This window comes from Nelumbo nucifera, chromosome 1 (genome assembly GCF_055504915.1).
Source record: "Nelumbo nucifera cultivar China Antique chromosome 1, China Antique-T2T, whole genome shotgun sequence".
NCBI classification, from domain to species: domain Eukaryota; kingdom Viridiplantae; phylum Streptophyta; class Magnoliopsida; order Proteales; family Nelumbonaceae; genus Nelumbo; species Nelumbo nucifera.
In genome coordinates, this window is record NC_142649.1 from 202665535 (window position 1) to 202690491 (window position 24957).

General features: G+C 43.5%; 1 protein-coding gene and 1 pseudogene across 2 annotated transcripts; one reads left to right on the top strand and one right to left on the bottom strand.

Annotated features, from left to right (window-relative positions):
- Positions 1-10919: 10919 nt before the first annotated feature.
- Positions 10920-11611, bottom strand: LOC148804368 (kinetochore protein NDC80 homolog; annotated as a pseudogene).
- An 11244-nt stretch (positions 11612-22855) lies between these two features.
- Positions 22856-24598, top strand: LOC104599833 (uncharacterized). 2 transcript variants are annotated; one of them, XM_088886862.1, is made up of 3 exons: positions 22856-23034; positions 23127-24010; positions 24164-24598. In XM_088886862.1, exons 2-3 carry the CDS (start codon positions 23150-23152, stop codon positions 24350-24352), a joined length of 1050 nt encoding a protein of 349 aa, XP_088742988.1. In that variant the 5' UTR covers positions 22856-23034; positions 23127-23149; the 3' UTR covers positions 24353-24598. The 2 variants fall into 2 exon arrangements, with proteins under 2 accessions (XP_088742988.1, XP_088742989.1); XM_088886863.1 differs by lacking the exon at positions 22856-23034 and having other exon boundaries at positions 23047-24010.
- Positions 24599-24957: the final 359 nt, after the last annotated feature.

Sequence of the window (24957 nt, forward strand, 5' to 3'; positions counted from 1 at the left end):
TTGGGTGATCGTGAGGTCGGGCCAAATTTCCCTTCATCAGTTTGCAATACGAATCTGAATTAAATATAAATTTGTCTCCAAGTTTAATTTTGTATTCCTATTTAATGTAAACTTTTGGCTGTGTTTGGTTGCAGTGTAATTTTATTTGCACTAAAACAAATGCACGGGAATGCAAATGAAAAATATGCAAATTCTTGTTTAATTTTGTTATGGGTTTTGCTTTATTCGACTTCAGGTTTTGATTTACTTCATTTATACTGCAATCAAATAAGATAAACTGAAATTTAAAACAAAAATATTTCAGAATTTACACTACCATAATTTTGCATCAGTGCAAATTTATTTGCATTGCAACCAAATACCGATCCATTGACACCATTATCTGCATCAGGTTCATGTCGGGTCAAGGCAATTTTGGATAGGGTCAGAAAAGGCTATACCCCAACCCTAAAACAGACCAACGGATCAACTCAGGTGAACCCTGAAACTAACTGGAATTTCAAAAGATGAAGAAACAAAATGATAAATGCCAAAATTAGAGGAATTAATCGGAAAAATACAAATTTAAAAGAGAAAACTTGAAAACTAAAATATTGAAAGAGTAAAGACTAAATACTGAAGATTAAAGGAGTCTGGATCTCCTGCCCACACAAACTCTACCCACGTCTACCCACATAATATTGCAGCTACACATGGAGAAGGTTGGACAAATTCTACATGGATGCTTCTGTAAAGGCTGATCCAAGAAAAGAAAAAGCGATCAGAGGAAGAGGGAGAGGTGGGAGGGGAAGACACTTCTGTTGATCAGTTCTGTTTTTGTGTTTAGAGACTTTTATGCTCGTTTCTTAAGAGGCCAGTGCTTTGTTGTTCTTAGGAAAGGTTATCTGGGTGTTTGCTATCTAAAAGTTTTGGGTTGGGGTCTCACACTGTTGTGCTGGCTGTTGGGCAAAGTACTGGTTGCGGGATTCCATTCTGCATCAATGCTGGAACAAATTAATTAATACACCAACGAAACGAGCCAGCTCTCACAGTTTGTTAGGACCTGAGGTCCTATAAAATGGACTTAAAAATACCTTACTATTAACTCACTGCACTTAAATTACCCTAATTAATAGACAAGTTAAGAAACCGTTTATATATGCATGCCATCATGTTATCCATTTAAACTGTTAAAACCCTAATTTTTCCCTTATCAATGGTTGAGATGGGTGTATAAATTTTTCATGGACCTAGTCACCCTGTTCCCACAATAATCCGTCAATAGAACATGAAACGATTTCTTAGCAAACAAAGAGATAAATGGTTGCACTCTGCTTTGCAAAACGATGACCCAAAATGTATTTACTTTTAAGAAAATTTGGGCGAGTAAAACCAGTTACTGAATGGACAACAATCTATCAACGAGAAAGGCTGATTTCTTTAACTGTAGTAAAAGTTGGGTGGCTCACATGGATGTGATTAGACCTGTTCATGGGCCGGGCTGGGTCGGGCTCGGGCCAAGCATTTACTCCTTATTAATAGAATTTTTTCAGGTCCGATCCCGACCCCGGCTCAACCAATGGGCCTACAACTTGGCCTCGAGCCCGACCCTCTTAAAAAACCCGAAGCCCGACCTAACAATGATTTTTTTCACTTTTATTAAAGATTGCATCTTAAGTTCGTCGGAGTTCACTGGTGGCGCAGGTGTTCACTAGTGAGAATGAATTTGCTGGAATTCACTGGTGGCACCGGTGTTCACAGGTGAAAATGAGTTCGCCTGAGTTCATTGGTGGCGTTGGTGTTCACTAGTGAGAATGAGAACATTGAGAAGATGGAACACACACAAAGAGAGGGAAAGAGAGAGAGAGAGAGAGAACTCTTCGCCACAGTTCACTGGTGACACCGGTTCCTAAGAAAGTGAGAATATGCGATAGTGAATGAGAAACTGAGAATGAGAACTGCGAGAGAGACGAGCGAGAGAGATAGACAGAGAGAGAAAGGGAGAGAGAGAGAGAGAGAACTCACCGCCACAGTTCACTAGTGGCACCGGTTCCTAAGAAAGTGAGAATATGCGACAGTGAATGAGAAACTGAGAATGAGAATTGCGAGAGAGACGAGCGAGAGAGAGAGAGAGAGAGAGAGAGAGAGAGAGAGAGACGACCAGTGCTTGAGCTCGAGTGTTGCCTCTAAGACTGAGAATGGTGGCTGCCTATAAGGGTTCGCACCGATTCTTGAGAGTGAGAGTGTGGAGAGAAGATAGAAGATAAAGACTGAAGAGAGGTCAAGCCCATAAAATAGTTGGGCTCGAGCTTTTGTGGCAAATCCCAAGCCCAACCGTAAAACAGTCAAGCTCGTGCTTTTATGCCCAAGGTCAAGCCCACGGGCTAATATCTACGCGCAAGCCCGACCCGTTGGGCTACTCGGCCCATGAACAAATCTAGATGTGATGTGACGTTCTAATGAGCCATTGGGGGAAAACTCCAGCAAAGTCATCATGGTTGACGATGTAGGCGCGCATGGCCTTAACCAGTAGCACACACATGTGTGGCAGGCAGCAACGCTCAAGACGAATCCAATGAGGGCGTATAGAGCAGATGTCCACGTGCAAACCAAAACCAATGGTGCGACCGCATACGGTGGCCTTGGATGCACGCGCCCCACAGGAAAGGACCACATCCTGACCGTCCGAACCCATTTATCTCCAAGCGGCCTCAAGTATAAATAGGGAGCATCCCCCTCCAACTAAACATCTAGAAACTAGACCTAAAAACACTAAGAACTCTCTAGTTTCCTCTGTGGCCTCGTCTGAGTGTTCCCACCTCAGGCCTCGTCCACCTCGCATTGCACCCGAACTAACTTGATCGTTGGAGTCTCTACCTCATGTACCTACTCGAGGCCAACCACCCCTCGGCCATCCTAGGCCTCGGACTACTCAGCCATGCCTCGCCTCGAAAGCGAATGGATAGTATTGCCCTTAACCCATTCTAGGTGGCAACAATTGACAGTGTTGCCCTTAGCACGCCTCGACTCAAGAACGTTGGTAAGACATCCCTCAACTAAATTTGGACTCTCTTAAACTTAAATAACTAACTCCTAAGCTTCAGCCCACATGGCAAGAAACACCAGGAACACTCAGAACCTGGTCACCATCGACAAGTTCCAAGTGGTCCTCGATTGGCTTGACAACCTCGCACAGAGGCTGGATGAGGTGGGGCACCCAACAGGAGGCCGCCCTCTGGGCAGCCGCCCCTTTGGAAGCTTGGGGCACCATGGCGAGTGCTCCTCTCCAGACCCATTATCCATCAGCTTAGTCGGATCCAACAGGGCCGACCCCACAGATTCAAACAATAACTGACGTGCTAGCCAACCACCAAGGACCTCTTGACCCCTTAGCCGAAGAGGGGATGAATCTGCACAATCTCGCAACTATCGCCAAGACCAAGAGCACCACCTCCACTACCGACGAGAAAATTCTCAGGACGAAGGTAGACGACTGGGCCACCACAGCCCCCTTTGAGGGCCATAGACCAATGCCATGCCTCTCCCTCTCGCATCTCGGACCTCCAAGACCCCCTGAACGACAGGCGGGCCCGAAGAAACGAACACGCACCCGCATTAGAGTACTCAGGGAACCGGGCCGACCCATGCCGTGTTCGAGAGAACCAGGATGAGGCCTAGGCTCCCCTTGACCAAAGAATCGTCAACCTACACGCATAGCTCAGCACCGTAAGGACGAGATTCACCAAGTTAGAGAGAGTCGAGCTGTAGCCTTGGCCAGCTACAACTCTCCATCCAGGAGAATGGATGCCTTCACCATAGACATCATCTCCGAACCTCTCCCCCCGCACTCGAGATGTACCACGGGACAACAAACCCAGACAGCCACCTATAATGTTTCAAGGTGCTCATGCTTCTCTACGGATACTCCGATGCCCTGGCATGCCAGACTTTCCAAGCGACCTTCAAGGGAGCAACCTATTGATGGTTGTCTGGGCTTCCCCCCTCGGACCATTGGTTCATGGGAGCAGTTCACCAACCTCTTCCTCACCCACTTCATCAACAGGAAGCGATACCAAAAGAGTGTCGTCTCACTCATGGTTGCCCGAAAGAAGCGCGGTTAGAGCCTACAGTCCTATATTGACCACTTCAAGAGGGAGGAACTCGAGGTCTGGGACCTCAATTCCATGGTCTCCAGGAACGCTGCCATCAATGGTCTCCTGTCGGGTTCGGCCCTCAAGTGATCAGTAGCCAAGACACCTTTGAAGTCTAAGGCAGAATTTTTGGAGAAAACTCAGAAGTATATCACTGCCAAGGAGGCCTTGGCTGGCGATCGCCAAGAAGGAGAGGCCTACCACCATCATGGAGGCCCAAAGAAGAAGGGAAGAAATGGAGATGGCCACAACAACAACAACAGCAAGGACAACAAGACACCACCGGCCTCGACCCTGGCTTACAGCAAGTACAAGCCACTCAACTCCACCCGAATGTAGATCCTCATGCAAGTAGCGAAAGAGGAGTACATAAAGTGGGTAGAGAAGATGAAGAGGAACCCAAGAGGGAAAACCCGAAGAAGTACTACAAGCAACACCGCAGCACCGGCCATGACACTTAGGATAGCTACGAGTTGAAGAATGAAATCGAGACCCTCATCCTCGCAATAACAGCAACAGTAGTAGCAGCAATAGTTAGCCGATGTGATAGATATCATCGTCGGGGGCACGACCTCATCTGGAGCCTCGGCCTTGGCTCGTAAGGCCTATGCCAGGTAGTTGAACATCCATGGGTTGGCTCCCAAGAAGCTGAAGCAAGTGAAGCCCTCGCATTCACAGACGAGGACTTGAAGGGGATCTCGGAACCCCATGACAACGCGCTCGTTGTGTCCGTCATCGTCACAAATTTTATGGTGAAGAGGATATTGGTGGACAGAGGCTCCTCGGCCGACATCCTCTTCTATGACACATTTGAAAGAATGAAGTTGGAGCCCGAGCGCCTCCAACCCACCAACGTGCCACTCATGGGATTCTCCATAAACGTGGTCAAACTGGAGGGAAGAAGCACCCTACTAGTCACGGTAGGGACAGAACCTTGACAGGTGACGAGGATGAATGAGTTCCTAGTCATGAGGATCTATTGGAAGGCCGACCCTCCATGCACTAAAGGCAGCCATTTCCTTCTACCGCCTCGCCCTCAAATTCCCCACCAGGCATGGTGTCAAAGTCATTCGGGGGGACCATCAAGAAGCTAAAAGACTTTCAATGGACGGAAGATTGCCATTGCGCCTTTGAAGAACTCAAATCTTACCTCGCCTCGTCGCCCCTCCTTACCCGGCCGCCCCCAGGGGACGTGTTGTACTTGTATCTCTTGACCAAAGATGAGGCCATCAGCTTGGTGTTGATCAGATAAGATGGAGTACAAAGGCCGATTTACTATGTCAACAAGGTCCATTGCGATACCGAGACCCGGTACCCTGAGGTAGAAATACTAGCCATCACCCCCGTTGTTTCAGCTTGGAATCTCAAGCCATATTTGCAAGCTCACACCATCACGGTCCTGATGAACCAAACTCTTAAGGCTGTCCTATCCAAGCCAGATGCCTCGGTGCGACTAATCAAGTGGGTCATCAAACTATCTGAGTTCAACCTATAGTACCAATCGAGGCCTGTAATCAAAGCACAAGCCTTGGCCGATTTTGTGACAGAATGCACCTTTAGCTAATCCCTCCGCCGAACCCTTGAACAAGAAGAAAAAGAATGGCCTCATCTGGTCGACGGAGCTCGGCTCACCTGGAAGCTATTTGTTGATGGATCATCCAACTCCAAGGGAAGTGGAGCCGGCCTCATCCTCCGTACCCTAAACAACACCGAAGTAGAGGACACATTGAGGTTCGACTTTTCATCCTCCAAAAATAAAGCCGAGTATGAAGCCCTCCTCACTAGACTACAACTTGCGAAATACCTCGGCTCCCAACACATTGAGGTGTTCGGTGATTCCTAGTTGGTAGTGAACCAGGTCAATGGTGAGTACGAGGCCAGGGAGCAGAGCATGACCAAGTACCAAGCCAAGGTGCGAGAGCTTGCCCACCACTTCCAACACCTCTCCCTATAACAAGTTCCATGATTCGAAAATATGAGAGTTGATGCCCTATCAAATTTGGCAAGAACCTCCAATGTATCCCTCGGTCACACTATCTGTGTAAAAAGGAGATCTCGCCCCACCATCGAAGAAGTCCAAATACTCCCAGTGCAGGCCAAGCCACCCTAGATGGATCCTATAATTGCCTTCCTCCTGACCGAACAACTACCAGACGATAAGAATAGGCTAGATGAATCCAACGGAAGGCCGCCAACTACACTTTGCTCAAAGGGAAGCTGTACCAAAGATCTTTAAAAATGCCTTACCTCCGATGCCTTTGCCAAGAGGAGGGCGAGTATGTGCTCCGAGAGATTCAAGAAGGCATCTGCGGTAACCACCTCGAAGGAAGAGCCTTGACCCAAAAAGTACTAAGGCAAGGGTATTTCTAGTTGATATTTCAGAAGGATGCAACCGAGTTGGTGCGGAAGTGCGATTGATGCCAGAGACACTCCAACATCTTCCACCAGCCAGCCACAACCCTCTCGGCCCTCAGCAGCCCTTGGCCCTTCGCCAAGTGGGGCAATGATTTCCTCGGCCCCTTCCCACAAGGCACTGGAAACAAAAAGTACCTCGTTGTCGCCATCAACTACTTCACCAAATGGGTCAAAGCTGAGCCCCTGGCTACCATCACAGCCAGAATAGTACAAAATTTCTTCTAGAAAAACATCATCGGTCGATTTGGCATCCCTCACATGCTAGTCACCGACAATGGGAAGCAGTTCGATGACGTGAGATTCTGAGAATGGTGTGCCTCCCTCGGCATCAAGAAATAATACACCTCGGTGGGCTATCTCCAAACAAACGGCCTAGCCGAGGTTACCAACCAGACTATCCTAGAAGGGCTGAAGACCAGATTCAAGAAAGCCACAAGCCTCTGGGTAAACAAACTAAACAGCGTCCTGTGGGCCTATCGGATGACACCTCGGATAGGCATGAGAGAAGCCCCATTCAACTTAACTTAGGACACTGAGGCCGTCATTCCGGTAGAGATTGACCATTCGACGCTTTGAATCAAGGCGTACAACGAAGCCAAGAACAACGAATAACTCAAAACTAACCTAGACCTGTTGAAAGAAGTCCGAGAACAGGTGCGGATCAGAGTAGTAGCCTATCAGCAGATACTCACTCACTACTATAACTCAAGTGTGAAAGAAAGACACTACAAAGGAGACCTCGTCCTCGTCCTCAGAAAAGCCATGGTGCCCGAGCCCGGTGTAGGAAAGCTCGGCCCCAACTGGGAAGGTCCCTATAGAATCAAGCAAATTGTCAGCCCCGACACGTTTCTGCTTGAGCATTTGAATGGAAGACCTATCCCTTACACATGAAACTCGGAAAACATCTAGATATATTACCAGCGAATGTACTCCCTATTAGTTGAACAATGAATGCAATTTTCCTCCCCCCTTGGCACAGTGTTTTAGTGTGCAAGTCCTTATTTTCGCCAAGTGGCAAGGACCCCTCGGCCACACAACCAGCCAACGCGTACTGCCTCTTTTGAGGTCACACACTCGGACTGGATAGTGGTCGAGATACATGGACCCTTGTGAGCCATGTCCCCTCTGCCTTCACGCTAAGGCAAGGAATGACAAGGACCTCAACTACAAGCATCGGCCAACAATCTTGGCCTGTAACGAACAAACACTAAGAATAACCTAAGTGCTTCACCAAAAAGGAAGGATACGGTGACCTCGACCAGGCGCAGCTCGGAAGCCTCTGCCATCTGAGGGATCACACCCTGGGGCACTCCTAAGAATGTCAAGCCATGTGAACATAGGAAAGTACTATCTCGTAGATGTGGATTATAGAAATATGTCGGGATTCTGAACTCCTTATCAAAACACACGGTACCACCTCAATGAGATCTGAGGACGGTTGCTGGAATCTGCAAAAGAAATCTTCAACCATAGGCATTCCGCATTGAGAAATGCAGTAGAGCGTGCATTTGGTGTATTAAAGAAGCGCTAGGCCATCCTAGACTCCACCCAACACTTTGATTTCCCTACACAGGTTAAGATTGTAAATGCATGTTGTGTCCTTCATAATCACATAATGGGCATTGATCCAAATGATGTAGAAACTCGACAAGGTATTCGGAATACAGATGCATGCAACTCTAATGCTAGTAGGAGTAAGCCCATGGATGATGCACCAATTGAGGACAACTTAACACAACAACTCCAAAGAAATGAACTTGCAAGGTGGACTTCGTTTAGAGATCAGCTTGGTTCGGAGATGTTTCGGGATTGGCAGACTCAAAAAGGAGTCTGATGGGGTGGATTGTTGTGAGACTAGTGGTTTTGGCTTCATATATGCTTTTATTATTGATGAACCATTTGTATCACATTGAGAATAGTTTGATTTTGTTTAATGTTGTGGTTATTAACATGTTCAGTTTCATTATTGCTATACAAGCATACATTTTATTTAGTGGTACTAAATCTGAATTAGATGCTCATATTTTGAATGTTGGCATATGTTTTTTATTCAAATTTAAGTGTGTTTTAAATTTCATCTTTCAGCTATGTATGAATCCATCTAATTCATGATATGAGACTGGTTACCAAGAATGGTGTCGGGAAAAGATTCACAAGTGTCGGCAAGCAGTCACCCAGGATACTGGCAAAAGGGTAAATCCCTATTTGTGTAACATCTAGCTACACCAAAGTATAAGCATTGTAGGCAGATTAGATGGAATGATTCAATGGACCAATCATTAATAGAATTATTGGTAGAGCAGGTTGTCTTAGGCAACAAGATCTATAAAGAGTTTAAGACATCTAAGTACACGTGTTTGTAAAGGGATGATGAGACAATATGGTGTTGACATGAAAACCCCAAACATAAAGAATAGGATGCGCACATTGAAGTCGATTTATATAGAGGCAAAAAAACCGCTTGGAAATTCTGGGTTTGGATGGAATCTCCTAAAGAGAAAAGATCTTTGTGTCAAACACACATTAGAATCCAACACTCAATGGATTCTTGAGGACGCATTTACATAACATTTCCCTTTTATCTCTTTGCTAATTGACATAAATGAATATCTAATGTACAAGATGAATGCATTTTTTGTATCAAATATTATAGCAACAAAGGCAACATTTTAGACCCCTTTTTGCAAGTATATAATGTTAGAATTCAAAAAATGGGACACTGTGTCATTCCTTCAACTTGACTTAAACTAGATATACATCTTATTTCTTTTTGTTCTTCCTATCTTAAGTAAAAGAAAGTTTAACTTCAAAGTTCCAACAATCCAGAATAATGAAGCAAGCCACAGAACTTGAAAAGCCTCAATATCATTGGAACCAGACAGATCATGTAACTGCTGCTGCCTTAACAAAAGGTACAAGGTAATTACCTGCAATTTTTTGGTTGCAAAATATACAACCAGAACAAATTTGAGAATCTATTAAACAAAATGAAAGGAAAATTTTCATGACATCAACAAAGAAATTCCATGCCCTGTTGTATAATCCCATCCCAAGCACATACGTCATCAATCCTAGATTGAAGGGCTGCAAGACAATTTCCTTTGCCCTCAATCTTAGTAGCATTTTCCACAGACTGTTGTCAAATAGAAATCAATTCCTCCAACTTTGCCTTGGAGCTTTTCTTTATGTTATCCATAAATTCACTAAGGGCAGGTTTTAGTCTTCCTTTGTAGTCAATTCCCAACAACTCAGCAGGGGTAGATCCTTTGCGTTCAACACATATTGATAATTGCCTCTGATCTTTAGCCTAGAAATAACAAAAAGGAAACAATGTTGTAGCCATGAAGGAAGTGTTCTTCAATGTGGATTGTTTTTCATGTTGTGAGTTTCAAAAACAAATCAAAACTGTCTGATTTGAAAATAAATTGATTCTCAAAACCAAGAAAAAAACAAAAATACAGAAAACAGATTCTTTGTTATATGTGTTGTTTGCTTCCAAAACTGGAACCAAAATATGCTCTTTTTTTTTATTTCATGATGGGGCCATAGAACAGGGATAGCCTGTCCCCCTACCTCCTACCAATAAGCCCCAAACCTTGGTGTTGGCGGGATTTGTTCCCAAAGTCTCAAGACTCTCAACCACAACCAGCCAGAAACCTTTCCAATTGAGCCAGTACGCACCATCAACCAAAACATGTTGTTAAATTTCTGATTTAAAGATTATGTTTTCATCTTGTTATTTAATATCATGTTACATGAATTATATAATATCTATCTTTGATTCCAGACTAGTCTTTCTTTATCCTGGAATCTGTTGTACTTTGTATTTTCTCTATGGAATAAAAATTTTACCTTACCTTTCAAAAATAAATGAATTATATAATATCTTTACTACAAAATCCATTTCTGTTTTAAAAACTATAATTTTGATTATTTTAAATAAAACCAACTTGTTTTGATATTCAAAACAAAAACACAATTCAAGAACGTGTATTTTTTTATGCATGCTGAAGCAAAAAATTCAAATATAAATGAAAACAAAAATATTCCTGTTAATTTCTACACAAGGAATAAACCAGCCCTAAAAGCTATAATGGAATGGAATTTCAAATTATACTCAAGAAACCCACAAACCAAAATGCTTTGATTATAAAATTAAAACTAAAATGGTTTCTGACCTATTTAGATCATGAAGCAATATACCTTCTAAATCAAATAATTGACGCAACTCCAACACACTAGTTAGAGATGAATTGGCAAAAACAATTAAAAATGCAAATCATCAAGCAAATCTCAGCAATTCACCTCCTAAGAGCATAATTTCATTCAATTGAGAGATTCTCAAGTTCCTTAAGCTTATGCACTAAAGTGGCATCAAGGTGCCAGCATTTCTCCTCTCAATCGTTCCTCGCAAGCTTTGTCTCCGCAATATCTCTTTCCACAGCATGGAGCTTCCTCTTCATCCTCTTCAACACCATCATCGTCACCGTGGATGTAGAGTGAGTAGCAATTTATGATGTGAGTAAGAACCCTATTATCTCGGAAGAGTGAATTTGTCGTTGTTATCGAAGAAGACGCGATGTGATCATTGTAGAATGCAAGCTCGATGAGCCAGTGAATGACGGCAAGAAGGGAAGGCCAAGAGTGAAGAGTGCCAGGAGCTTTGAGGGCGGATTTGTTGAGTTTGAACGGGCAATTGAGGTGTTTGAGGAGAAGAGGAAGATCTTCTTCAAGTTTGAAAGAGGGCGAATCGAGGTGAGTGAAGAGAAAGCGAATGGTGCAGTGATGTCTTTGGCAGAGGGGAGAGGGGGCTTGAGGACAGTGGAGGAGGAGTGGAAAGCGAGGTAAGTGTTGATGACTCGGATGGCAGAGGCCTGATGGGCGCGATCGGTAATGGGGCTGGGGGTGGCATGGCCTATCCCGATGGAAGAATTGGAGGGGCAGCTACTGCAGAAACTGGCGTCAGAGTCTCGGTTTTGAATGGTGCTTAAATGGCGAGTGTCGATCGGAAGTCGATCTTGCAGAGAGTCCTTTGGGCATCTCCGCCCACTGATGGCTCTTCTCATTTCTCTTCGTCTCTCGCTTCTGGTTCTGTGACTTCTGTCTGTTAGAATTCGTCTCTTTTTCAGTCTTTCCTGCCTTTGTCTCACTCCCCTCGTTTAGGTAAATTACAAAATACTCCCCCCAAATATGCGTCAATAGCAATTATCCCCTGAACACAAAGATTCCCTCAACTTTCACTTTGCAATAAATGCCCCTTTGCCTTGGAGTAGACCTATTCATGGGCCGGGTAGTTCAACGGCCCGGCTCGGTCTGGCCAGTTATAAGTTGGGTTTGGTCATAATTTTAGGCCTGGGTTTGGGCTCGGGCCTAAAGCACCAAACCTAACTTTTTTTCTGGCTGGGCTTGGGCTTTCTCAAAAAAGCCCGGCCGGAGCCCAGGCCCGACATGATACTATATATTAAATAATAAAATATATATTTTATTTAATAAAAAATATATATATATATACAATATTTTTTCTTTGCTCTTCTTCTCTTTGTTTTTTCAAGTAATAGTGAGATGTTTATTATTTTTGAGTTTTGAAGGTTTTTAATATAAATAAAATAATTTTTATTGAATAAAATAAAAGAAAAAAATTTGTTTTCAAATTTCTATCCAGGCTTGGACTTCGGGCTTTATATGAGGGTCGGGCTCGGGCTCAAGACCTAGGTCCAATGGTCCAGTCAAGCTCAGGCTTGGGCCTGAATTCATTATGTTGATTCATACACAAAGCCTAGCCCATGAACAGGTCAATCTTGGAGTTTCGTCTGTTTACTTTGAAAAAATTCTCATTCATCTATTTAAAAATTTTAAATATCTAAATTACCCTTTTATTATTTATTTGAACGATTTACGGTTCGATTAATTTTCTAAATATCATATTGAAGTTCTATAGGTTTATATTTCTGACCGGATTCAATATTTAGATAAAATGGTAGAGGTTTCTTTTCAATATATATGTATTTAGGCTATGTTTGGTTTGAAGGAAAAAGTAGGGAAAGGAAGGGACCCTACTTTTTTCTTCAAACCAAACACAACTTTAAGGTTTCATTTGGTTTTTCTTGATTTATTAGAGAAAGGAATGAATAATTTTTATATTTTAAGATGAACAAAGACATTTGTGTCAATAAAATAAAACACGGATTTAAAGAAACCTTTTTGTATGTCAATAAAATGATCCTTGTTATTCTCGCTGATTTCCTTTGGAAAATGAAAGTATTTTGGGTCAATTATGGTTTAAGATAAAAAGACAAGAAAAATAAAAGGGAAAATCTATGATATGGGAATCAATCAAAACCCACCCAAGAATTTTGATAAATAACACTTGATTGATTACCACGTTTATGATACCACTTAATTGGTAAAAAAATTATAAAATAAAGAAAGTTCAAGTGAATATTTTGATAATTTAATGCGTTTCGTCGTCTAACTTAATAACTTAATAGTGAAGAGTATTTGTCCCAAAGTAAGTTCAGGGGTAATTATCATTGGCTGACCTCATAGTACAATGGGTGTTTTTTTGTAATTTACACCGTCTTTTGTTTTTTTAGTCACACTCAGTTAAGCAAAAGTAGTTTACAAAAAAAAATAAGCAAAATTGATGAAAGAGTTGTATGGCATTTGTAATTAAGCATGGCCTATCCAAGGCCTTGTTGTTTTAACCTGTTTTCAATCTCAAATACCTTCAAAGCAAATGACTTTCAATGTTCTTTTAATACCTCTTATTTTATTAGATTTCAAACATCAGAATGACAATATTTTTATTATTTATCCCCTAATTTCCCTTTGTGAATTTTATTCATCATTTATTATTAGTAACATTCTCTTATTATATTAAAACTTTATAATAATAATAATAATAATAATAATAATAATAATAATTGATGGAGGAAGATTTGGCCCGACCCCTTGGTCACGCGAAATGTGGAAGCAACCGAGAGTGACCTAACAGATGTGCCAGCTCGGCACGGCAGCGGGCCCACAATCCGAGCTCCGAGAAAGGGAGTCCCGAGCTCTCCCAAGAAAGGAACCAGTGACCCGATCTCCCCAAGGAAGAACCCGAGCTCTCCCTTGGAGGTCCTGAGCCTTACAAGGAGCGCAAAGGGCAAAAACCCGAGCTGACCCACCCCGGGGCAGTTCGGGCCACACTTCTATCCGAACTCAAGACTTCACCTCGCACACCACTTCGGCTCTAAGTCGCCAGACTGAACAACCGTACCAGACGCCCAGGAAGCCCGTACACGGAGGCGGCACACCTGACTGGTTAGAGGTCCGACACATGATAGCCGCCCTCCAATGGCCACCTGCCACCACCATCTCAGACGTAGCAGAGACGGCCCTGACAAGAACAGTGGCAGCTATGACACCCAAACTGGCAACTGGCAGAGGCTATGACACCCAAACTGGCATTCGACAGAAATGATGACACCCGATCTGGTGGAGGTGATGATGCCCGACCTGGCAGAGGTATGGGAGTGAGTGTATAGGGCGACTATAAAAGGCCCCCATCTCCCAAAGAAGGAGGTATGTGATTCTTGCGCTTTCTAGTCTTAAAGTTCCTCATTTCCCTTGCCTTCTGAAGAGCACTAACTTGAGCTTCTGAGTGTTCCAACCAGGTTCCTCCCCGGAAGTCCCCATTTTCCTCCTTGTTTCAAGCACCTCCAGTTTCGTCAAAGGTGAGGTCATCGACAGCTAGGACCGACCGGATTGTGCACTATCATTTGGCGCCGTCTATGGGAAGACTTCAAAAAGCCTCCCCTAACCATTAACTCTCTCTCTCTCAAAGAAACCTTAGCTTCCATGGCTTCATCCAGCAGCAACAGGCACAGCGCCGACTTGAATGTTGTAGGGGAACACACTTAGCCCGCCATTATATGCATCGGACAGTTCACCGTCCCCCTCTCGATGGACGGAATCCCTAGCCTCAATGCACCAAGCATGGTGGCACCTGTGAATGTTCCCCTTCCCCTCCCTATTGAGACAACCTTCGCCGAATCGGCCACTGTCCCTCTGGTGACTGGCCAGAACCAAGATGATGACATGATGCAATGCGTGCGGTCAATGCAAGCCCAGATGCAGCAGTTCCAGCAGCATCAGCTTCATCAGCAGCAAGTACTACACCACATTTCTCAGTATCACTACCAGCAGCAGTTCCCTCAACTGCCTCTGAGTCAACCACAACTCCCACCTCGGCACCCTGCTGCCAAGCCGGTCAAGCCCTCCCCTTAGGGCGGGCGCCTTCACCGGGGGAAGCTTCCCAACTCCAACACCCCTCCAGAAGCCAAGCCTCATCCTCGGGCAGGAGGGAAAGACTGATTACCCCCGCCTTGCAGCTCGCCGGCGGATCAGGAACTTCCTTGCCGACCAAGTCAGACCCTTGGCACTCCAAGTTTGAGCTCCTGCTCGAAGAAAACTAGTTCGGCGTCCTAGCCGCAAACTACCAACAGTCCGGGCCCATTGAGCTCGGCAACACCGAGGCAAGCAGCGCCAATACCAGGCCTTCTAAGCGGTAGTGAAGACGCCGGCAAGATCGCCGAACTACTACCCGCGTCTTGCCCGAGCTCCGAGGAAAAGAAGCAAGCTCGGACGAGGTGAAAGTTGCCCCTGTTATTTCAGTCCCTTCCCCTGTGTCATCAGAACTCCTTGTGGTTCCCATGCCCAAAGATTTCAAACTCCCTCCCCTAGACAAGTATGATGGGTCCTTTGACCCCAATGACCACGCCGATGCTTTCCAGTCCCAAATGCACCTGGCCAGGGCCAGTGAATCCTGCATGTGTGTAGCGTTCACTACAACCTTTAGGGGAGTGGCCCGCACCTGGTACAGGAAGGGGAACATTCACAGGTCAGCTCGGCGAAAAAAAAAAAGAGAAAAGAAAATAACTGCCCAACACTTTGCCAATAAAGGGGAACTATTCATTGCAAAATAAATTTGTTTACACTTCATCAAAAAAACAAAAAACAAAAACACAAACGAGCTCACAAGCCTAGAGGTACATCTTCCTCGCCTTTAGAAGGGACTTCGACAATACCCGAAGGTCCCGCTTCGTCTTCGGAATCTGCGTAATCATCAGCTGCAGCAGCCATTTCCAGAGTGATGCGCGAAGTGGTTATGGTACTAATGTCGAGCTTGGGGTACATGTTCCTTGTCATCCATCGGCTCAACTTGAAACCCCTTCTGTACGAGCCCACCATCATGTCGTCAAAGCGCGGCGAGGCGATATAATCATTAACAGCCTTCACCTTCGCCTCCTCGACGGCCTGAGAGAAGATCTCTGTCTTCTCCCTGATATCATTCTGAAGGTACTCGACCTGATGCTCCAGGTCCAACTTCAGGTCCGCCATGTGCCTCACCACCATTCCTAAGGCCTCTTTGTCCCTCCGAGACCTCGTTAGCTCCGCTCGCGCAGCACGGGAAGCCGCTTCTGCAGCTTGTGCTCGCTTCAAGCCCCTCTCCGTCTGGATTGCCAAAGTGTGGATAGAGGAGTTCACCTGCCAGAATGAGAACAAATCAGCTCGGTAAAAAAAAAAAAAATCAGGGGGGACAAACACTACTTCGACTTACCACCATGGCGTGAGAGGCAGCCCGAGCACCTGTGAGATTTGTAAGAAGATCGGCCCACGCCGTGACCTCCTCGGGGCAAATGACCTTCTTGCTTTTTCAGAGAAAGTAGCTCGGCATCTGCACACTCCCAACCTCATTGTGACTTCCCGAGCCTGAAGGCACAGCCCGTGTATAATCAGTGTTAGCATAGGGGACCCCTGCCGCTTCCTGAACTAGAGGGGGCACCTCGGGCTCCCCAGGAGGCTCCATTCTCGGTGCCTTGGGCTCCGCAACCTGGGAAGGATCGGCGCGGACCTGCTTAGCAGCTTGTTTCCTCCTTTTCATACCATTGAACAGACTCGCACCTCGGATCTTCTCTGCCTCCATAACACTTGCAAAAAGGAGCTCGGCGTCAAAAGACGAGAATAAAAACAAAAGCAAAAGTATTATTTGAGCAAGAAACCTACCCGAACTCAAACCGGCCTGAATAAGCTTGTCCTCCATCAGGTAGACTTCGCATTTAAGCCCGAGCCAGCCCAGTCCTTGAGGCCCTTCACCGTATCTTCGTCTAATGCGACACTGAGGTCAGGAACGGCCAACCCTCACTCAGAAGGAAACGAGCACCCCGTAGCACTTTGAACCACGAAGTAGTCCCGCTTCCATGCCGGGACCTTATTTGGGAGATCGTGTAAGAGCTTGAAGCTCAGACGAGGTGACAAGTAGTACGCCCTCCTATGCCTGGGCAGGGGACCCGCTTGTTTCTTAAGCACGAGAATAGCGGAAAAAATTTCCAGGTCCAAAGGAAGGCAGTGTTCACACCAAAGGGAGATGGTCCCGACAAGGTTACGGATAGAGTTCGGGTGAAGCTGACCTACAGTGACGCCGAAGTGGTTCATGACCTCGACAATGAGAGGGTGGAAATGAAGGCGCAGCCCGACAACAAACTGCTCCCGGAATATCACGATCTCGTCCGGACCGTGTTCCCAAGGGAAGTCGCCCGAGGGTAAAATGTAAGTATACTCCTCGAGCAAGTTGTACTGGGTGATAAGGGACCAAAGCCTCTCGGGCGTCATAGTGGAAGGTCCGAACTTGTTTGGCACCCGACCTCGATGGGAGGTGGATGCCAAACTACCCGAGGTGACTCGGCCTATGGGCTCAAACTTGAGCTCTTCCTCGGGCCCCGCCTCAGACTCACTAAGGCTATCGGGGGCAGCAGCTCGGTTCATAGAACCAGCATCAGACCCCCTAGGAGACTATCTAAACTACCCAAGCTAGACATCGAAACAAAGAGAAGGCTGAGGACTCACTAGGAAAAGCTACCGGACTACGAAAAGTGACGCGAGTTGATAGCCTGAGACACGAGCTCATGGAACGAATGCTGAAGGATAGCGAAGGAAAGTGACCAGGGCCCCCCACTATTTATAGCCACTGTACTCGCGCATCAACGACCAAGATCAAAACCATCCAACGACTCCCACAAAACCAGCTGCGCATCCCCCGAGGAGAAGTCAGGTTGGCGCGCATTTCTTGATGTTCAAAAATTTGAAATCATTTACGCGCGTGAGCTGCAAGCAACCTGGGATTGACCCCTGGTCGAACCAAGCTGACCCTGATCGAGATAAAAACACAAGAAGGTCAGACCGAAGAAGCTCCAAAACAAGGCCAAAGCGTCGCAAGGCAAATCCACCCGTCATCCCATGAACTCTCCATGCCGGGTCAGGACCCCATCCACGGGGAGTGGGGGCAATTGATGGAGGAAGATTTGACCTGACCCCTTGGCCACGCGACACGTGGAAGCAACCAAGAGTGACCTGGCAGAAGCACCAGCTCGGCACAGCAGCAGGCCCATAACCCGAGCTCTGAGAGAGGGAGTCCCGAGCTCCCCCAAGAAAGGAACCAGCGACCCGAGCTCCCCTAGGAAGAACCCGAGCTCTCCCTTGGAGGTCCTGAGCCTTACAAGGAACGCAAAGGGCAAAAACCTGAGCTGACCCACCCCGGAGCAGTTTGGGTCACACTTCTATCCGAACTCAAGACTTCACCTCGCACTCCACTTCGGCTCCAAGTCACTTGACTGAACAACCGTACCTGACGCCCAGGAAGCCCGTACACGTAGGCGGCACGCCTGGCTGATTAGAGTCCGACACATGACAGCCGCCCTCCAACAGCCACCTGCCACCGCCATCTCAAACGTAACAGAGACGACCTTGACATGAACAGTGGCGGCTATGACACCCGAACTGGCAACTGGCAGAGGCTATGACACCCAAACTGGCGTCCGACAGAAATGACGACACCCGATTTGGCAGAGGTTATGATGCCCGATATGGTAGAGGTATGGGAGTGAGTGTACAGGGCGATTATAAAAGGCCCCCATCTCCCAAAGGAGGTATGTGATTCTTGCGCTTCCTAATCTTAAAGTTCCTCATTTCCCTTGCCTTCTGAAGAGCACTAACTTGAGCTTCGAAGTGTTCCAACCGGATTCCTTCCCGGAAGTCCCCATTTTCCTCCTTGTTTCAGGCACCTCCAGTTTCGTCAGAGGCGAGGTCACCGACAGTTAGGACCGACCGGATTGTGCACCATCAATAATAATAATAATAATAATAATAATAATAATAATAATAATAATAATAATAATAATAATAATAATAATAGTAATAATAGTAATAATAATAATAATAATAATGATAATGATAATAAAATATTATTTTCATAATGATAAATATGACTAAAATAATTATTATTATTTATTAAATTAACAATAATATTGTTATTGTTATTAAAATAGTAATAATTAGTTACTATTTTATTTATTTATTTATTATTTTATTAGATTATTAATATTTAATTGTTTAATTATTTAATATTTTTCTATTATCATTATTTTTAACTATTATTATTGTTTTAATTATTCAATAATAATAATTAAGTATTTTATCATTTAATTAATTACTATTAAAATAATAATATATTATTATTTAATTATTACCATTATTTTTATTAATTTCTCAATATTAACTTTATTTTAAAAATGATTATTAATATCAATTATATAAGGGCACAGAACCCCAAGGTACAACACATGAGAACACTCTACATTCTAGTATCAAAGACACCACCCTAGGGACATAACCCCAATGCCTCAAACACCTTTCCATGACCACAAGTTGCCAAAACCCTAGGTCTTACATTCATCTCCTTGTTAATCCAAGCAGCAACAAATTCCATATTTACAATGTTACATGTAACCATATTAAGGCAGGTTTACCACTTAACCCTGCCCTTTGACATCCATAGTAATTACAAATTAGGTGTATCAAAGAGAGTGGTGTATTTGGAGGGAGAAGATCCTCTTAAAACAAAAGAAATCATCTTCTTCACAACTTTTGGTGGAGTTCGGGCTACCATCCGGACAACGCCCGTTCGAGAAGCTTTTACAGTCTTGCATTGGGAATATCTCCCTACTCATGTGCTTTATTTCAGGAGAAGTTATTCCCGATGCAAAGGTTGAAAGAGGTTGTTGGGACGGTGTGAGCACGGGCTTGCCTTGACCGAAGCCAATCTCCTTTTGGTGAGTAGTGACAACCAAACCACTGCATCCAAGTGAATATGGTATTTGACCCTCTACTTGTTACATCCATATCAAATCATAAATCTCGTTCAAGATGATGAAAGCAAGATTGGAACACCACTATCCCTACCAGAGATTCTTAAGGTTTTAGGCGGTGTTCGGAACCGCTTAAATCTTGTGGACAAGACCGTTTTGGTCCCGTCCACGGGATTTTGTTGCGTTCGGCTGGGTGTGGATGGGACTGGTCCTATCCACACCCCTATATAGCATGGACAGGTCCCTTTCAAACCCTAATTTCTCATCCACGGTAAAACCTCGTGGTTGGGGACCGTCCACACTTGATTTTTGATCCCCTACTTCACACTTTCCCTGAAAGGCTACTCTATTGTCTATTTCACATTTTAATATTTTTGTCAATAAAATATTAATTAGTTTACTTAATTTTTTATTTATTTAAATTTTAATATTTTATCAATAAGATTATATTTAAAATATTTAAAATTTTAATTATTTTACTATTGTTCTTATAAAAAAAATCATATTTATTGGTTAATATTAATGCATTGATGCATTTTTCAATATATTTATCATATAAAATGCAAAAATTAGAATTTATGATTAACTATGTAGATCAAGGTTTTTGAACCGCCGTTGACCTGAATGGTCGTACCGTTCAGCCCGGGAAATGTCCAGGCAGTCAGTTCCATTTTACCCCAAACCCGGTTTTTGAATAAAAACCATTGAAAAAGTCAACAACCCGTTGACCCGAGTGATCAATCCATCAACCCGTTCAATGATTTTTTGTCATTTTTTATTTTTAATTATTTTTTTTATTTTTTAATTTGTTTGTCAGAACGGGCCATCCATTCGAAATGGTCCGACCGTCGACCCGAAAACCGGTGGTCAGAACGGTTCCATTTCTAAGTCGTTTTTTAAAATGTTGGTGGTGTGGTGTGGATTGGTCTAGTCCACTGTGGGTGTAGGCTGGTCTAGTCCACACAGTTTGTCCATAGTTTAGAATAGTTGTGGATTGTGGTTAGACCTGTTCATGGGCCGGCCGGGTCGGGCTCGGGACGGGTTTTGATTCTTTATTAACAGAAAACTGTTAGGCCCGAGCCCGAGCCCGGCCCGACCAACGGGCCTACAACTTGGGCCCGAGCCTGACCCTGATGAAAAGCCCGAAGCCCGAGCCCGAGCCCGAAGCCTGACCTAATAAAAGAAATTCAAAATTTTCTGACATTTTCTATTTTAATTTAAATGTTTTTTCCCCTATTTAAATGAACAGTGGGTCTACAAGTGAATCAATGACCTCAAATCAAAGCATTTATTCAAATAGACATCACATAGGGTTTTTACTTAGGTTTAACTATAGGTCGGGCCGGCTTTACTTAAGTTTAACTATAAGTCGGGCCGGGTCGGGCTCGGGCTGGGCTATTTTGGCAAAGCCCGAGCCCGGCTCGAATTTTATGCGGGCCGGGCTTTTTGGCCCGGGGTTAAGCCCGCGGGCCAAAAATTCTGTTCAAGCCCGTCCGGGGGTCGGGCTGGGCCGGGCCGGCCTGTCGGGCCACCCGGCCCATGAACAGGTCTAATTGTGATGTGGTGTGGATTGGTCTCTGCCACAGGGTGTGGTGTGGACCAGTCCACCCCGACCAGTTTCTCATCAACACTATATAACACCCCCTTAACCATTCAGTCCACCCCTAGGGCAAAGCTAAGATTTCTAGGAGTGGATTGAATCCTGACCGTGAATTAATGCCAAATTCACGGGCATGATGCGGTTTATAGGGGATGGGGGCTGCAATTTTAGATTTCTGAGGTGGAATACAGTCCACTTATCCCTAGATTATTCAAGATGATGCGGAAAATTTTTATTGAAGGGTCAATGTAAAAGATTGACCCAAGGGGTAATAGAATGCGGATTCACTTGAATGTATCTCCCTACAAGATCAAAACTGACATAGATTCCCATAAGCTGGCCTAACCCAACATCCTAAGCAACCGACAAATCAGGGGATTCACATCCAACCCTTTGCATTTTAGTCAATGGATAGCTCTCTTTAGATAGGACTATCAAGGGGTCATGTCTATCCGATGTACCTGAACAGATCAAACCGATTATAATGGGATCTGGTTCCATGGTTATGGTTTTGTCCCGGTTAATAATTGGGTCGGTTCTGGCACTTGCCTGTCCTGAACCAATTCAGACCCGAAACTGATTATTTGATTGAAATTTGAATATATAACATTTTCTTAATTTTTTTATAATTTCTATCATTTTTTATGTTTGAAATGATAAATTTGATAAATAATATCTAAAAGATATTTTATTTATTAACATATGTATAATTAATTAAATATTTTTTTATCAATTTTGTTAAGGTTATAATATCAAAATTTAAAATTTTAAGTTGTTATTAAATAAAAACATATATAATCTTTAGTAAGGTGTCAACGGTATTCGAAAATTTGATTTTGAATTTGATATTCGACATAATCGAATTGAATTTGGATAATTCGAATATCTAATCGGTCGAATTCGGATATCATATTCTTATCGAATAGTTAATCGGATTCAAATTCGGATATGGCCTTATTCGATTCGATAGATATCCGAATTCGACTGATTATTTAATTCTTATATATAATATATAAAATATTTTACATAATTTATATATAATAATTAAGTTATGTAAATAATTTATATATTTATATATTTTATATCAAAAAAATATTTATTAATTATCTAAAATAATCAATTAATCAAATTCGACTCGAATAGAATATTTGAATATTTAATTGGATTTGAATTTGGATATTAATTTTCAATATCCGTCACATATCGGATCGAATTCAGATATTGGATTTTCTAATCGGATTCAAATTCGGATATTACCTGATCCGATTCGAATTCGATCCGTTTACCCCCCTAGTCTTCACTATAACTGTCCGGAATATTAACCGGGACGGTTCTGGTTCCACTTAGATCCAGACCCGACCCGACCCGATCTTCACAAAGAGCTATCAGCTTTGGTCGGTGTGGAGCGTTAGTAACCGCCATAAAAAAGGCAGCCGTTAGTTGTTGTGATTGTCAAATGTTCTCTCCAAACAGACGAATACTGAATCAGCTTTTGTCGGTTCACCGGTTTTCTTGTTACCGCTTCTACTAATAATCTCTGTATCTGTTACTCTGTTAGTTAAGTCGGTTAAGAATTCCATTCGAGCAGCCGTTTCTACTAATAATTAATCCTACTCCAACTCCAACATTTTAGCCTTCCTTTTCGGTTGGCCGGCTGTCTTATTTCCTATTCTTGTCGTTTCAACACCGAGAAATCATTACGGTAAGTCTCTTCTCCCTTCCTTTGTTTCTCTTTCTCTTTATTCATTTTCTGTTCCATTACACTGATTTCTCTTCTCTTCTGTTTATCTGCAGTGCGTGCGTCTGCAACAAACAAAATGGCTATGGTGTTAGCTATTCTTTCCTTCCTTTCAATCTTTTCCTTCACTGTTTCCTTCGGTCAATTAGATGATTACGAGTGGCCTGGACCTGAATATTCCGTTGTGGGAGATCCTGGTATGAGAAATTCTAACCTTAGATTGGCCATAGACTCATGGAACTACTGTAACAAGGTTGGATCTGAAGCTCCTAAGATGGGGAGCCCGGCAGCAGCTGATTGCTTTGATGTCCATCCTAAGACATTCTCTGTTCGGCATAGAGTCACAGAAGCCGATAACAGATTAAGTGTTGGAAAGCCTTTTCCTAGTTCATTCAGGGGACAAGATTTGTCTCATCTTAATGACCCAGATTTGTATGCTGTTCAGAAGGAACTGTATCTTGGTTCCAAGTGTGAGGTACATGAGAACGACCTGAGGTTTATTTCTGACTATTATCAGTTTTGGATGATTACTCTTAGAAATGGAAACCTAGACACACATGCTGGATTGTGCCCCAGTAAAGGCAGGGAGGTCGGTCCCTTTGAACATTCAGAAGATGGATTCTCATGTTTTGGAAAGGGGTGCATGAATCAGCCACTTATGTTCCATAACTATACCAGCTTGCAAACTGTTGGAAAGGAGAATTTTCTTAGAGGGAGTTTCTTTGGCACCTATGACTTGGATGTTGATTTTGGTAAAGGAGTAACACGTAACATTTCCTACAACTCTGTATCATGGGAAAAGAAGCTTGGAGAGGACAAGAGTTGGGCTTTTCATCACTTTTTGAGGACATCAGACAAATACCCATCACTAAAGCTCACCCTGAAATCTGATAGTGCTGGTGGAAAATTTGGCTATGGTACCAGAGGAATGACTAAGGATGTAAGTATCAATGTGCTGGCTTCTTTGTTTATATTTTTTCTATAATTAATTTCTGATTTCTGATCATATTGATTATTTGATCATATAATTTGCAATGATATTTTTTAGTTAGTTAAGAGTTTTAACTTCTTTTGGTTTGTTCTGATATTGCAGCTTACAATTTCACCAGACTTTGAAGTGATTTTCACACTTAATGTGCTCAAGGGAGGAGGTGCAAATAGCCAATTCAACTTGCTAGAGATGAGAAGCTGTTGGCGGAACGATGGTCTTAGATGCGAAGGCTGGACAATTGGCATTCACATTACCTTTTTATCAGGAGCCAGGGACTGTGCCTATAGATAGGTCTTGGGACTCTATTGGCGTTGGTACAGAGGTTTTCATGAACCCTGATCAAGTTGTAGAATGGACTATCAGTGACTTTGATATCCTGATGCATCCAAGGCCACATGATTAGTAGTTTTTCCTTTTCTTCTATTGTTTTTTGTACATGGTCTAAGGACCAAGTTATAAGTTTGGCAAATGTATGAAGCTTTGAAATTTGATTTTTCTGGTTCGATTCAATTCAATCATTTTATTTATTTGGCTGTTTATGAGGAATTTGAAAAGCAATCAGAAAGTTTTGTCCATTGTTTTAATTATATGATTGCTAGCTACCCATATAAAATCTTCAAATGGTTTTCCAATGCCAGCCTGGTTTTCTTCTTATGGATTGGTCTGGCTTCTTGTGGTCTAGAGAAAAAAAAAAGAACCAAAGAAAGAAATAATTAGGAAAAGAGATTTACTTAGGTTTGGTACAGTGGTTTACAATGGTGGTAATATAATTATATCACTGCTTCCTGCTTGTTGCTTCTTCTTCTGCTCACTTCCTCTTCCCAATCAGATCTAACCTGGATCCCAATCCTCCTTCTTCTTTGTGAACTTGTTGGCCTAGTGGAGGAACTCCTCCA

Excerpts from the sequence above, each read along its gene's own strand:
- LOC104599833 (XM_088886862.1), top strand. The coding sequence starts at position 23,150 with ATGGCTATGGTGTTAGCTATTCTTTCCTTCCTTTCAATCTTTTCCTTC. Across the intron at positions 24,011-24,163 it reads CCAGAGGAATGACTAAGGAT|CTTACAATTTCACCAGACTT; the intron begins GTAAGTATCAAT and ends CTGATATTGCAG.